We start from the raw sequence: 16149 nt of genomic DNA, 5'->3' as shown, positions 1-16149 counted from the left end.
TTTTTGGTTCCAAATGCTGTGTCTTTGTGAGACGCAGAGTAGGTGAACGGATTATCTCCGCATGTGTGGTTCCCACTGTGAAGCATGGAGGAGGAGGTGTGATGGTGCTTTGCTGGTGACACTGTCAGTGATTTATTTAGAATTCAAGGCACACTTAACCAGTATGGCTATCACAGCATTCTGCAGCGATATGCCATCCCATTTGGTTTATGCTTTGTGGGACTATCATTGGTCTTTCACCAGGACAATGACCCAACACACCTCCAGCCTGTGTAAGGGCTATTTGACCAAGGATAGTGATGAGTGCTGCATCAGATGACCTGGCCTCCCCAATCACCTGACCTCAACCCAATTGAGATGGTTTGGGATGAATTGGACCGCAGAGTGAAGGAAAAGCAGCCAACAAGTGCTCAGCATATATGGGAACACTTTCAAGACTTTTGGAAAAGCATTCCAGGTGAAGCTGGTTGAGAGWATACCAAGAGTGTGCAAAGCTGTCAAAGGCAAAGGGTGGCTACTTTAACACTTTTTTTTTGTTACTACATGATTCCATATGTGTTATTTCATAGTTCGATGTCTTCACTATTATTATACAATGTAGAAAATAGTAAAAACTAAGAAAAACCCTTGAATGAGWAGGTGTGTCCAAACTTTTGACTGGTACTGTACATGACACCACACCCTCTCACTTGCCAACCCCGCAGACACTGRCAGTTCAGATTYAGGAAGACATCCCATATAATAACCAGCAGGACCCAGGTGTCATGTCATCAATGCACAGCATCAAGCCCCATGCCCTTCACGGATACATTCCATGACAGGGCAGATTAAACCACACAGAGCAGTGGGGGTGGCAGAGAGAAACCTGGAGATTGAAGGTGTGCGTGTGTCTGTGTATCATGGCAGAGTTCACAGTCAATTCACGCTGTCTATATTAAAACCAGTTAAATGTAACTAAAAGTAATCTGAAATGTAATCTACATAATCCACAAAAGTAATTTATCATGAGAGGGCCATAAACAATAACTAGCAATGCTGCATACTCCTAGAAAGGTGTCCTGTGAGGGAGTTGTGTGGCAGACCCTGGTTTAAAACAGCASATGCAGAGTAGATATCTGCTCTTTTAAACCAGTGTCCGCCACACAACAACCTCACTTGATCATGTTTTWTTTAGCACTATCGATTTCCGCGGGGCAACGGGGTTGAAGGTRGAGGGTTCTTGCTGCACTCCCTGTCTGTTTCATTACAATACTATCCAAAAACTGACCAATACCCAATTCTGGGTACACATCTTAACACAAGCGCAGAGGGGAAGGGGGCGACACTCCCCGCAGCCTCAGCCTAATGCAAAATGTACCTCTTGCCAATCCTCTGTACCGGTCGAGGATCTTGACACTGCTGGGACGACTGGCAAGGACGCGCTCTCTAATTGTCCTCTCTGCGCGCTCCCGTGCAACCTTTCAGTTCCAATTGCTGTAGTTTCCTCCGCAATCCCTTTTTCTTTCTGGCTTTGAGTTATTCCAAACGAAACACGCATAGTCGTCGTCTACGAGTTTACAGATCTCTGCCACGGCTGCATTCGCTAGCACTCCATGATGGAGGCAATTTGAGTGTGAAAAATCATACAGTCAGCCATTGTGTTTTTCTAACGTTAGCAGCTAGCTAGATAACATCATCAACCAAGTTCCGTCTCCAACGCGAATTAAGACTACCTGGGGTAAGTATGTGCAGCGCGGTTACATGTGTCATATTTTGAGTTCCAGGGTGCCAATAAACGTCTAAAAACGCTAACGTGGAACTTGTTCTTGGTCACTACACTTCTTTCACTCAGCCTGGTTACGTTAGGTAACTTCGCACTAAAGAGAAGGCACTATTGGTTGGCGTCATAGCTAAAATGCTGGGTTAAAGGAATAGGGATGCGCGCTGTTCGTTAGTTACGGTACTGCTTACTACATTATACATAAATCTCCTATTCATATCACTATCTTCCAAGCTCAGACTAATTTAGAAGAACAGTGTGTTAGCAAGAATAGAGTATAATATAATTACTTTATTCCATCCCGTAAGGTAAAAATTAAACTGTCCTTGTTCTAGCCAAGGTTTACGGGCTCTAAAAACAGGTATTCAGACAAGCCTGTTTCAAATGAAAAGTTAAATGGTTAATAGGGGTATCTGACCAAGACACGAAACATGATATGTAGAGCCCTATTAAAAACGGACGTAATCACAGATTCCAGACTTTTAAAACGTAATTCACCTATATTTAAAAAATATCATAAATTAATCATAACATGAAAAAAATTCATCAATGATTTGTATTTTCCTGCAACTTCCTGAAAAACAGGAATGCCCGTGTGTGCCTAGGTATACACTTTGTGTAACCGTTAGCAATGATGCTAATGATAACCTTCAAATAGAGATGGAAAGCCTTTCCCAAAAACCTTCTAATTTAAATGTTAACTAAAATGTAGCCTATAGCAACCTGGCTTGATTATTTGCATCAATCCAGTGGCCATTTGTTTAGCAAACTCTGCAATCACATGAGGGTACAGAAACATCACAACCAAAAGATAGTCTCTCTTGCTGGTGCACACTTAGGGTAACTACACCCCAAAATCAAATATCTAATATTTTTCCCAAACCTCAGGTGGACTTATCAAATGTTTCTATAAAAAAGTGGATGAGAGAGAACCTGAAAAGGACACCTGGAGAAATTAAACTGAGAAAATGATTTTATTGGATTAAATATGTCACCTACAGAATGGTTCCCAGATAGGCCCTGCGCACATCTCAAGCCACACTCCTCCTATTTTGCCCTGTTGTGGACACTCCTATGTCTGATAAGGTTAGTCAGGAAGGTGAAGCTCTTGTAACAATTTGCARTTGAAGAGCCTCTCCTTGTTGTGAACAGTCTGGTGTTCCTTRAAATAGTTTGCCCTAACAAACCGCTACCCACACGTGCGACAGATGTATGGCTTGTCGGCGTCCGTCCTAATGCTCGGCCTCCCARGTTGTGACCCAATGACACCAGAGGAAGTAGAAGCAGGAGCCACCACCCTTTGAGCTCCCTTAGTCATTGAGCTCCCTCCTTGACCTCTAGCCATTGTTTGGGTGTTGCTGGGATTGTCTGCAATGTTATAGGCTAGGTACCTATCATGGTGAAAGCCCATCCTGACCCTGTCTGTATTGGTGGGATAACCATGAGGAAGGCTAGACCTAGACCTTCTATGAACCCAGTTACCAGGCATTAGAGGAGATCTTGAAGGAGAAAGACTTCCTGTTAGACTTCCACTAGGCGGGTCTCCCACCACTGTGAAGGCTGAAGCCCAGTGTGACCTGCTCTGTTCATCATGGATACTGTGGTGTTTGTATCATAGGAATAGGAGGGTCTATCCCCATCAGCCCCAGGCACTGCTACATCCCTGCACTGAGACWGTGAAGAGAAGGGCCTCGGTTGCTGACTGGATCCCTGATTGGAGCCTCTGTCTCTCTGATGACCACCAGGACTGAGGTTGTTCAGACCACCTGTCCACTGGTTGTGTTCTGTGTGGTGGTGGTGTCTCTGTCCTTCGCATTTGGGTCCTGGTTCCAACTCGCAAAGAAAGAGTGACGGCTCCTGATCCAGTGTCCTGATCCGGGGCCAGAGTTTGTTACCAGCCGCTTCAGAGGTCCAGTCTCTCCCGCCAGTAACACCYGATATCAGCAGGTCCTCATTGACTGCAGACTGTAAACACAAATTGAACAGAAAAGCATAAAGATTTATATAAGAAACTCTTTGCTGTACACACAGAAACATGACATTATAAAATGTTAACCACAGTTAAGCCCATCTCTAACACTGTGATTCAAGTACCTAACAACATGGAGCCATTGGAGTTTATTATTTAAAAAATTACATGTGTTGATTCAAAAATGAAGTATAATGTTTTGGTTTCACTGAGATAAGGAAAACTCAGTCCCTGCAATGATACAAAAATAACCAAGTCATTCAGAACAGTCAATGTTATATTTAATTTCAACAAAATGGTCATACACTCACATAGTGAAGTACACAACTTTAATTGTACAAAACATGTGACAAGTAGAATAACTTTTCTCACTATGGTAACACAACCTTTTCTTAAAATCTGGTACCCTACCTTTGACAAAATAGATTTTTGAATACTTTGGAAAAGGTTCAGCATTGCATTCCACTGCTTCACTACTACATGTCAAGTAAACAAATTAAGGCACTAATTTCCTCAATATAAAAGACTAGCATCAAACAACTGGACAAGGTTGTCACTTCATCAGTGAAGCATTTTCACAGACACCATCACACCAACCATCACCATATCATCTACTCTGCCTCATCATACTCATTCTTTCCTCAGTTCATCTCATCCAGTTTCCCACTAAATCCAAAACAAACAGAATTAACATCAAACTAACTAGTATTACATTACATGTCACAACACATGGGCCGTGTGCATTTTCTGCGTGTGTATCCTGAGTTAGCTCCTCTGAGAACGTCTTCCCGCAGTGCGTACAACAGGCGAACAGGCTCTTTTGTGTGGATCTTCAGGTGCATCTTCAGCTGGTGCGAGAACCTCTTCTCACACTGGGGCAGCTCTAGGATTTCTCCCTTGTGTGGACTCTCTGGTGTCTCTTCAGGTTGGACGAGTGTGAAAAACTGGCCTTGCACAGGTGGCAGCCAAATGGCTTCTCCCCTGTGTGAACCCTCTGGTGCCTCTTCAGGCTGGACAAGTGTGAAAAACAGGCCCGGCACAGGTGGCAGCTGAACGATGTCTCTCCCGTGTGTATCCTCTGGTGGATCTCCAACTGTTGGGGGAAACTGAAAGTTTCCCCACAGAACGAACATGGGAAGCGCTTCTCTTTGCCACCGGATTTACTAATAGCGTTACTACTAATATAATTTGTCAATGGGCTTGTGTTGCCATTTAGTGTTGAGGCACTGGTATTGTCTGAGGTCTGGTTTAACATTAGGGGAGTGTGAGGAGGATGAAGGCCAGGGAGTGTCTGTGTTGTCGCAGGGTCCATYTTCCAGTTGATAGATCCTATAGAAGGCAGGCTGAAGGCAGCAATTGTTAGGGGGTTAACCTGAGGCACCATCAGTCTCTCTGAATCACAACTATAGGAGCAGGACGGAGCATCCCTAGCAGAGTCTGTGTCTGTTCTCTTTCGCTGCATACGGACACCTCCCAGTCCCCGCAGACCAAATTTAAGCCCCGCCCTGGTCTCAGCCAGTCTGTTGTCATGGAGACTAAGTTTGGTTGTTGTTTTGTGTTCCACTGTCTGTTTCTGGTTGTAGTTAACAGTGTTGTTCCCCAGCCCAGAGTTGCTGATGCTGTCCCATRCACTGACCTCCACTATGTCGCCTCTGTTCCTGACCTGCTCAGTGATGTTGTCCCCTGGGCCCTTGGCTGCACCCGTCTGGGTCTGGGAATTCAAGATGGCTGCCCAGTCTCCTCTGTTAGCCTCCAGCCAACCACCTGCAGGAAGAGGTTACAAAMTAGACTTCACAAACATGGTAGAGAACTCTACATATGTATTTATTAGGGATCCCCATTAGCTGCTGCTCTTCCTGGGTCCAAACACATTAAGGCACTTACATCACACATAAAACAAAAGCTAAAACAGTACATCATATAACATTATTACACCACTACATATCTACAATGCAAAATGTATAATACCACCATACAACAATATTACAATGTATGTGTGTGTAGAGTGCATGTGCTAGCGTGTGCCTGTACCTGTGTGTGTGTGTGTGTGTGTGTGTGTTTGTGTCTCTTCACTTGTCCCCACTGTTCCATAAGGTGTATTAATCTTTTTTTTTCTTCTTAAATCTGATTATACTGCTTGCATCAGTTACCTGYTGTGGAATAGAGTTCCATGTAGTCATGGCTCTATGTTGTACTGTGCACCTCCCCTAGTCTGTTCTGGACATTGGAACTGTGAAGAGACCTCTGGTGGCATGTCTTGTGGGGTATGCATGGGTGTGTGCTAGAAGTTTAAACAGACAGCTCGGTGCTTTCAGGGTGTCAACTTTTCTTACAAAAACAAGTAGCGATGAAGTCAATCTCTCCTTCACTTTGAGCCATGAGTGATTGACATGCATATTATTAATGTTAGCTCTCCATGTACATTTAAGGGCCAACCGTGCTGCCCTGTTCAGAGCCAATTGTAATTTGTAAGTCCCTCTGTGGCACCTGACCACACTACTGAACAGTAGTCCAGGTGGACCTGCCTTGTTGATAGTGCTAAGGCAGAGCAGCGCTTTATTATGGACAGACTTCTCCCCATCTTAGCTACTGTTGTATCAACATGTGGCATGTCATTAGTAAATATAGAAAAAAYGGGCCTAGACAGCTGCCCTGGGGAATTCCTGATTCTACCTGGATTATGTTGGAGGCTTCCATTAAAGAACTCCCTCTGTGTTCTGTTAAACTCTTAATCCACAATATAGCAGGGGGTGTAAAGCCATAACACATACGTTTTGCCAGCAGCAGACTATGATTGATAATGTCAAAAGCCTGACTGAAGTCTAAAAAAAACAGCCCCCACATTCTTTTATCATCAATTTCTCACAGCCAATCAATAGTAATTTGTGTAAATGCTGTGCTTGTTGAATGTCCTTCCCTATAAGTGTGCTGAAAGTCTGTTGTCAATTTGTTTACTGTAAAATAGCATTGTATCTGGCCCAAAATGTTTCTCCAAAAGTTTACTAKGGGTTGGTAACAGGCTGATTGGTCGGCTATTTGAGCCAGTAAAGGGGGCTTTATTATTCTTCGGTAGTGGAAGGACTTTAGCTTCCCTCCAGGCCTGAGGGCACACACTTTCTAGTAGGCTTAGATTGAAGATATGGCAAATAGGAGTGGCAATATCGTCCWTTATTATCCTCAGTAATTTTCCATCCAAGTAGTCAGACCCCAGTATCTCGTCATTGTTGATAAACAACACTTTTTTCACGTCTTCCACACTCACTTTAGGAAATTCAAAATTACAATGCATTTCTTTCATAATTTGGTCAGTTATATTTGGATGTGTAGTGTCTGCGTTTGTTGCTGGCATGTCATGCCTAAATTGGCTAAACTTGCCAATTAAAAAAAAAATGATTCAAGTAGTTGGCAATATCAGTGGGTTTTGTAATGAATGAGCCATCTGATTCAATGAATGATGGATCTGAGTTACCCTTTTTGCCCAACATTTTAATTAAGGTGGTGCTCCAAAGCTTTTTACTATCATTCATCTTTGTTTCATAGTATAGTTTCTTCTTTTTATTCAGTTTAGTCACATTTGCCAATCGGTTGTGCAGCCAAACTTATTTGCCATTCCTTTCGCCTCATCCCTCAAAACCATAAAATGTTTTAATTCCTCATAAATCAAACGGAATTCAACAGTTTTTACAGTCATTTTCTTAATGGATGCATGCTTATTAGTATGACCTCTTATACACTATATTAGGCCCAACCTTTGGAACTTTAGTTTTCCTWGATATGGCTACTATATTGTGATCACTACATCCGATGGATTTGGATACTGCTTTAAAGCWAATTTTGGCAGCATTAGTAAAGATGTGATCAATATATGCTGATGATTTCATTCCTGTGCTGTTTGTAACTACCCTGGTAGATTGACTAATGGCAGGCACTGGTTACAGTTTGAAGCTTTTTCTTGAGTGGGCAGCTTGATGAAAGCTAGTCAATATAGAAATTACCAGAAAATATACCCCCCCGTTGATATCACATACATTATAAAGCATTTCACAGCACATATCCAGATATTGACTGTTAGCTTCTCACAAGAATGGGCTTTAGGTGAGGCAGATGAACCTGTAGCCATATTACATCAACAGTATTCATCATGAGATCCTCTCTAAGCTCTACAGGAATGTGGTTCTGAATATAGACCGCAACACCGCCTCCATTGGCATTTCTGTTTTTCTGTAGATGTTATAACCATGTATTGCTGCCACTGTATTATCAAAGGTTTTATCTAAGTGATTTCAGAATATGAATGTCATCTGTTACTAGCAAGTTATTTTTATTTACCTTTATTTAACTAGGCAAGTCAGTTAAGAACAAATTCTTATTTTCAATGACGGCCTAGGAACAGTGGGTTAAACTTCCTTGTTCAGGGGCAGAACGACAGATTTTGTACCTTGTCAACCTCGGGGATTCGATCTTGCAACCTTTCGGTTACTAGTCAACGCTCTAACCACTAGGCTACGCTGCGCCTCAAATTATTGATTTCATGAACCTGTTTTCTTAATGTGGGCTATTTTCAGCACTTTTCTGGGATGCTTAATAGTTTTTATTGCTTTAATGGGAAGCTGATCAGAAGTAGACATGACAATGTTATTTATGTTTGAGTTGATAGTGCAGGGTGAGCTGCACACAGTGTACCTCCTACTAGGGCACACCGCCTCAGTGCTAAGAGTAGAACTCTCGTTCATAGGCACACGATTACTGCAAACAATAGCTGTAGGATCAACAGAGGCATTCAGGGTAGTTAGAGGGACATACATTATGACTGACAATGTACTTTTGCAGCAGCACTCCGACAACTCAGTGACACAATGGTAGGGATAATCTGAGCTGGACTTGGGTCATTGATAAGTCATTGTTTTTTAGTTCATACATTATAATGTGTGTTTTTCTATGTAAACATGCACTCTGACTGTCGGTCGCCAGCTGTACGGCGTTTCCTCCGACACATTGGTGCGGCTGGCTTCCGGGTTAAGTGAGTGTCAAGAAGCAGTGCGGCTTGGCGGGGTCGTGTTTCGGAGGAGACACGGCTCTCGACCTTCGCCTCTCCCGAGTCCGTAACAGGAGTTGCAGCGATGGGCGACTTGGACATCATGAAAAATGTATATAAAAAAGTACCCCCCCCCCCAAAAAAAAATAAAACATAAGAAAAACATGCATCCTGTTTGCAACAAGGCACAAAATTAAAACTGCAAAAAATATGGCAAAGAAATTAACTATGTCCTGAATACAAAGTGTTATGTTTGTGGCAGATCCAGTACCACTCCTCATATTTTCAAGCATGGTGGAGGCTGCATCATGTTATTGGTATGCTTGTCATCCGCAAGGACTAGGGAGTTTTTTTGGTAATGAAAATAAACAGAATAGATCCTAGAGAATAGATCTATAGTCAAAATCCTAGAGGAAAACCTGGTTCAGTCTGCTTTCCAACCGACATTGGGAGACAAATTCACTTTTCAGCAGGACTTACCCAGACAGACTCACGGCTGTAATTTCTGCCAAAGGTGATTCTAGGATGTATTGACACAGGAGTGTGAATACTTATGCGACTTAGATATTTCTGAATTTCATTTTAAAAAATGTCTAAAACATGTTTTCACTTTGTCATTATGAGGTATTGTGTGTAAATGGGTGAGAATTTGTTATTTATTTAATACAAATTGAATTCAGGCTGTAACACAACAAATGTGGAATAAGTCAAGGGGTATGAATACTTTCTTTAGGCACAGAACGCATTTCTCCCTCACCTTGCTCTCCCATCTTCAGACCACTCAGCAGATCAATGCTCTCTGGTCCATCTTCTATTGTCTCCTCTTTGACCAGCAGCAGATCAGGCTTTCCATCCTCCATGTCTACTGACTAAGAGATACAGAGTGAGAGGATGTTGGATCAAGAAATCTGATATGAGCATCTTCTGATTGGGCAATGAGGGACTGCTATGCAAACATGTTAGTTAATTTGATCACTTGACACTAATAGTTTTATATTTCAAAGGCATGGTCAAGACCTGGGCCCGTATTCACAAAGTGTCAGAGTAAGAGTGCTGATCTAGGATCAGGTCCCCATCTGCCTATATAGTCATTCATTATGATCTAAAAGACAAAACTYATCCAGATCAGCACTCCCACTCTGTGGATACAGGCCCTGACCTAATACCATACAGACAGTAGTTTACAGTTGGCTCACCTCAGTGAGACTGTGTGTGGTCCTGTGCTGCTCAGCTGGTTCCTCTGTGGTTTCAGGAGGWGGTGTAGTCTGGTTGTCCTCCATGACCATGGTCCCCTCAGGGTTCCCCAGACCCTCCTCACACCCCTCCTCTTTCATCAGCAGCACCTCTAGACCACCCTCCTCCTGTAAGAGACAGGTGATACAGATATATACACCCTCAGGTACATACACAGAGATAATAAACCCACTTTCAACATGGAGTGTTMACCCATCCRCACTACGTTTGAGTCCTATAATGTAGTTACAGAATGACTTCATTGTTGTTAAATCCATCATGGTGGACATAAATATGATGTTGTGGGTAAATAGGAGTCAGCTATGATAAGTCAAAATGAATCATCAGGCAAACCTGACMAAACTATTTTGACGTGTACAGCAGGTGTTTGTTAGTGTGTGGGTATGTGTAGGTATATACTGGTTATAATGCGCTGTCATGTTTATGCAGAATAAGATGAGATCAGATGTGATGTATACTAAAGAGAGTCTCAATGAAAGTCTTAGAATGAAAAGTCCCATTGTGTGTTWATTAAACATAAACAACTTAAATACACCATATGAAAACCACACACAGATATGCATCTCGGCATGCCTGGCAGACKTCTCAGCTTGGATGTCAGCCCACCACCTCGAGCTCAATCTCGACAAGACGGAGCTGCTTATCTTCCCGGGGAAGGCCTGCCCGCTCCAAGACCTCTTCATCATGGTTGACAACTCCATGGTGTCCCTCTCCCAGAGTGAAAAGAACCTTGGTGTGACCCTTGACAACACCTTGTCATTCTCTGCAAACATCAAAGCATTGACTCTCCTGCAGGTTCATAGTCCACAACATCCATAGAGTACGACCTTTCCTGGGACAGAAAGCGGCACAAGTCCTAATCCAGGCTCTTGTCATCTCCAGTCTAGACTACTGCAACTCTGTTGGCTGGGCTCCCTGCTTGTGCCATCAAACCCCTGCAACTTATCCAGAATGCCGCAGCCCGTCTGGTACCCAACCTTCCCAAGTTCTTCCATGTCACCCCGTTCCTCGACACACTCCACTGGCTTCCAGTCGAAGCTCGCATCCACTACAAGACCATATTGGTTGCCTATGGAGCAGCAAAGGGAACTGCCKCTCCCTACCTCAGCCTATGCTCAAACCCTACACACCCCAACCCGAGCACTCCGTTCTGCCACCTCTGGCTTCTTGGCCACATCTGCTCAACCAAGTCAAAGCTCTTCTCTGTCAAGGTACCCCAATGGTGGAACCAGCTTAACGCTGAAGCTAGGACAGCAAAGTCTCTGCCCATCTTCCGAAGACATTTGAGGCCCTACCTCTTCAAAGAGTATCTTAAATGAATCCATCCCCCCAACGTGCTACAAATATGTTGTGTGGTTGTCTCACCCAGCTTTTGTAAGACTAATTGTAAGTCGCTCTGGATAAAAGGGAATGCAAAATGACTCAAATGTAAATATAYAAATGTAATMTCTCAACTAAAAATCTGCATTAACTTGATAAACTGCATAATTTCTCATTAAAAGTGTCTTGGGGSAAAAAATTAAGTAGTTGAATGGAAGTAATGAAATAGGCATTTGTAAACATCACGTAGCCTACAATGTCTGGATGCAATTTTCTACRCAGGAATATTCAACACTGAAATCTGTTACTCTCGTTATTCCAAATGCATCTGTGGATKTTTTATGCTGACAACAATGAAAAGTAATCTTTGTCGTCAGAAGCGATCGAGTGGAATGGTTACTTTCTATGTTATAMAGWGGAATGTTTTTTCTTCTGGTGTATCCTGAGATAGCTCCTCTCGGATACAGGCAAACAGCCTTCCTCCAATGTGGACCTTCAGGTGCATCTTCAACTGGTTCTGGTAGGAGAACCTCTTCTCACACTACGGGCAGCTGTAGGATRTCTCCCCTGTGTGGACCCTCTGATGGATCTTCACCTTCTGGGGTCAGCAGAAMCCTTTGCTACAGAACATGCAGAGGAACCGTTTCTCTTTACTACTGCCTGATGTTGCTCCCCCTCCKCGAGCCTTGGCCCTTTGAGTTCAATAACTGATCGCAGTCATGTGAATCGGAAGGACCTATTGACGTGGAAACTGGGTCGCGACCCCTAAGCGTGTGTAAAAGGGAGTGGGATGCAACATTTGGATTTGTTTCTAAGCTTTCCCTGTAGTCTAAGAAATCTCTGCCTTGTTAYTGTCCTTCCCCTAAGTGAGTCTTGTCTGATTCCATGTCAGAGAAGAATCACCTTCAAATTTCACAGTCGCTATCTACGACTATAACCTCACCTTTCTTATCTAGGCACCCTTCAGAGTATACACTACCACTGTAGTGGTTCCAGTCCCKTCTAGACAGATTAACCTGTYCCTCTAAACCCAAWGATATGTTGCCAGGGTCCATCTCTGTASTGTAAGAGCAAGACAGATCATCACCACCAGTGTTTAACGTATCACCATCTCCAAGGATTTAACAGTCCRCTGGCTCTGGTGAAATACCGGTAAATACTCTGAGCTGGGAGCAGCAGGACATCCCAGTGGCCCKAGTCCCAGTCTCTCTGGGTCTGATCTGTGGACAGATCCTGTGTGTAAGAGCCTGTGTTTTACAGTTAAAGTCTCGGTGTCTGTCTCTGACTTGAGGGCCACGTTCGGCGTAAAACTGACCTCCGTGATGCTGCACCGGGACCTGGCCTGGGGCACGTTGGCGAGGTCCCCAGTGGCTACAGAGGGCACCACTCCAGGCACTTCTCCAGTCTGGATGTCTCTGCTGTGCCGTAGGTCCTCCTCTCTTTCAGACCTCTCCTGCGTCACCCCAGGACCTGCAGCCTCTGCAGACTGACACCAGAAGAGAGAAGGTTATTACCGGTACATGAATAGATTTGGAATAGATTTGGAAAACTATGTCGTAGGGACGTCTCACAAGCTCCCCTATGGCAGATAAATGAGGATGTTACATATAAGCAGGTGAAAAGCTGAGGGTAGCCTTTCTSAATTAAACTGGACACATTTGATGTACTGTAATTTTGATGTAATAATATTACACTAACCTCTARCWCAATAACGTGCTGGGTTGAGGTTCCACTCCCCCCATCAACAGTGATTGGTTYATCATCTCTCCATGTATTGTGTCCCACTGGCTTCACAAAGCTTCTGTGGCCTCCTGTGAGACTCCCTTCACCTGAGAGAGTGAATGGGGGAAAATAGGTGGTTAGGTACTCTGCTGTCAATGCTCATGTTTTCAAAGAGTAAATAATAGGAAATCTATTATCTGGTTAGAATGTGAGTGTCTTTCAGTAAGTTTGCCAAGTAATCAGGAGAACTATAGCATACTACATGTGATTAAGACATCTAAAGTAAAAAATCTGCATATGTGAACGGGGCGAAAGGCCCCTCAACCTCTGCAAAATGTACCTCTTGCCATTCCTCTATATCGGTCGAGGATCTTGACACTACTGGGTCGACTGGCGAGGACGCGCTCTCGTATTGRCCTCTCTGCGCGCTCCCGCGCCATCTTCAATTCGAGTTGCTGTAGTTTCCTCTGCAATGCCCTGTTTTCTTTCTGGCTTTGAGTTATTTCCAAACGAAACACTGCGTAATCGTCATCTATGAGTTTACAGACCTCTGACACGGCTGCATTCGCTAGCACCTCCATAATGGAGGCTATTTGAGTATGAAAAACCATACAGTTAGCCATTGTTAGCAGCTAGTCAGCGTTACCTAGATAACAGATGTATCACCCAAGTCCTGTCTCCGACAGGAATTAAAGACTACCTGGGATAAGTATGTAATGCTGTGTAGTTAAGTCATGTTTTGAGGTCGTGTGTTAATTAATATATAACTAATAAAACCGCTAACGTTGAAGTTGTTCTTGGTCACTTCACTTTCGTTTACACTTCTGTGGTTTTTAAATGGCGGTTGGCAATCAACTTTAGTGATGCATTACCACCACCAACTGGACTGGAGTGTGAACCAGCGACAGGGAACGTGTAAAAAGTTGAACTCTACCCATCAAACCCCGCCTTCTCCCCAAGGAAACGGAATACATAAATAAATACAATATCAGCGTAAGGTTTTTTTAAATTCAATATTACTCCTCAATACCATTATTCCTTAATCCTTATAGCAAATTGTATCTTTGCCTCCTATATCGCTGCCACTGAAATGGAATGTGTTCCACTGTCTCCATCTCCTGGCAGTGATTACACTTTCCAGTTGGATGTTTCCCTACTGATTTCAAAGTGCTGTTGAGCCTTATGAGTCTCAGCCTTGTGATTAGACTTTCCTTCCTTCTCTTGACCTGAGGACCTCCCCCACATTTTCCTGGATCTTATACAGGTGTCTTCCCTTTCCCTCCCTGTTCCACAACTCCTACCATTTAAAAATAAATAAAAATCACTTCTTATTAAGCCCTTGGCCTCTCCATTACTGAAGAGAAAGGATCTTATTGGTTGGCCTCATAGCTTAAAGAGTATATGGTTAAAATAAATGTCAACTGTCCCTTAGGCTGTTTAAAACCAGATAATTTGGTTCTATGTGGCATCGATATGAGTCAGAAACATTAATTRTGGTGTTGAAATTTACTAAAGTATAAATAGGATAATGTTGGTCATAAAGTCACAGTTGTATGGATCTGTGCAAAACTGCTAATTACATTAAGCGTATATTTTTTATTTGAAGGATTCTTTCACGGTGATGAAAGAAGGCCCGTATGTTTTGAATAAAGATAAGGGACAATTGTTTCCACAGCCGTATCGCAAGCAATGATTATTTACATTCAAACACAGAGTCCRATGAGCCAGTCGTGGGCAAAGTTAATCGCTGAAAACTGTAGGGAGAAGGCAGAATTTCCAATGCATTGTGGAAAAGTGTGCATCAAACTCAACTACYCCGAACAAAAATATAAAACGCAACACATAAAGTGCTGATCCCATGTTTCATGAACTGAAATAAAAGATCCCAGAAATGTTACATACGCATAAAAATTATTTCTCTCATTTTGTGCACAAATTTGTTTACATCCCTGTTAGTGAGTATTTTATCATTTGTCATGATAATCCATCCACCGGCTAGTATGGCATTTCAAGAATCTGATTTAACAGGATGATCATTATACAGGTGCACCTTGTGCTGGGTAGAATAAAAAGCCACACTAAAATGTGCAGTTTGCACAATGCTACAGATGTCTCAAGTTGAGGGAGCGTGCAATTGMRATGCTGACTGCAGTAATGTCCACCAGAGCTGTTGCCAGAGAAGTCAATGTTTATTTCTCTACCATAAGCCACCTCCATCGTTTTAGAGAATTTGGCAGGACATCCAACTGGCCTCACAACTGCAGACCACGTGTAACCACACACGCCCAGGACCTCCACATCCAGCTTCTTCACCTACGGGATCGTCGGGGGGAGGGAGGGGGTATTTCTGTCTGTAATAAAGCCCTTTAGTTGGGGGAAAACTCATTCCCATGGCTGCGCCCCTGCCCAGTCATGTGAAATCCATAGATTAGGGACTAATTCAGGTATTTCAATTAACTGATTTCCTTATATGAACTGTAACTATATGAACTAAAACTGCATTGTTGGTTAAGGGCTTGTAAGTAAGCATTTCACTATAAGGTCTACACTTGTTGTATTCGGCGCATGTGATAAATACAATTTGATTTGAACTCAGCAAAGTCTCAAATTGTTGCATGTTGCATTTATATTTTTGTTACGTATAGATGAAGAGCTGAAATTATAACATCCTGACATTTAAACCATACTCGATTTTTTWAAATTCACATACTATAAAAACGTCCTATTTTCGCATATTGAGAATGCGTCATGTGCGATTGTGCTGTTTCGCGTTATTGGTTAACTTCGGTAGCACATCCCCATATCTGATTTTAGCTGTTGTCAAAGCCAAAATGAGTATGACATTAAAAGTACAGTAAATTTTCGAAATGTCACATTACAATTTTTTATTTTATCACATATTCAAACAGTCTACTATTTAGGACGCAAGTATGGGTATTCGGACACGRCCACTGTGTTTGAGCTACATTCTTCTGGGTTTTACAATTGGATTATATCTATTTTGCATCTGRTGGTACCAACCATTTGTCTGTGTGATTAACAAGGGCTGAGCTAGAGCGGTGTTTGTGAGAGAAGGGGCGGATCCAGAAG

The 16149-nt window shown here is 42.8% G+C and overlaps 2 protein-coding genes across 2 annotated transcripts in view; both read right to left on the bottom strand.

The window, feature by feature from the left end:
- Positions 1 to 4570, bottom strand: part of LOC111971309 (uncharacterized) — a 34794-nt gene extending 30224 nt beyond the window's left edge. The window contains exons 1-3 of the mRNA XM_070446022.1: positions 4541 to 4570; positions 3359 to 3724; positions 1358 to 1457 (exon numbers count right to left, since the gene is read on the bottom strand). Of these exons, the coding sequence (XP_070302123.1) occupies positions 1358 to 1457; positions 3359 to 3724; positions 4541 to 4570 (496 nt within the window). The remainder of the gene's footprint in view (positions 1 to 1357; positions 1458 to 3358; positions 3725 to 4540) is intronic.
- On the bottom strand, positions 3993 to 13978 carry LOC139028588 (uncharacterized). Its single transcript, XM_070446407.1, has 6 exons — positions 13400 to 13978; positions 13036 to 13166; positions 12653 to 12823; positions 9960 to 10124; positions 9521 to 9632; positions 3993 to 5492 (listed from the first exon to the last, which is right to left on the bottom strand). Exons 1-6 carry the CDS (start codon positions 13680 to 13682, stop codon positions 4612 to 4614), a joined length of 1743 nt encoding a protein of 580 aa, XP_070302508.1. The 5' UTR covers positions 13683 to 13978; the 3' UTR covers positions 3993 to 4611.
- Positions 13979 to 16149: the final 2171 nt, after the last annotated feature.

This window comes from Salvelinus sp. IW2-2015, linkage group LG13 (genome assembly GCF_002910315.2).
Source record: "Salvelinus sp. IW2-2015 linkage group LG13, ASM291031v2, whole genome shotgun sequence".
NCBI classification, from domain to species: Eukaryota; Metazoa; Chordata; class Actinopteri; order Salmoniformes; family Salmonidae; genus Salvelinus; species Salvelinus sp. IW2-2015.
The sequence above is the reverse complement of the archived record's forward strand: the minus strand, read 5'-3'. Positions and strand labels throughout refer to the sequence as shown.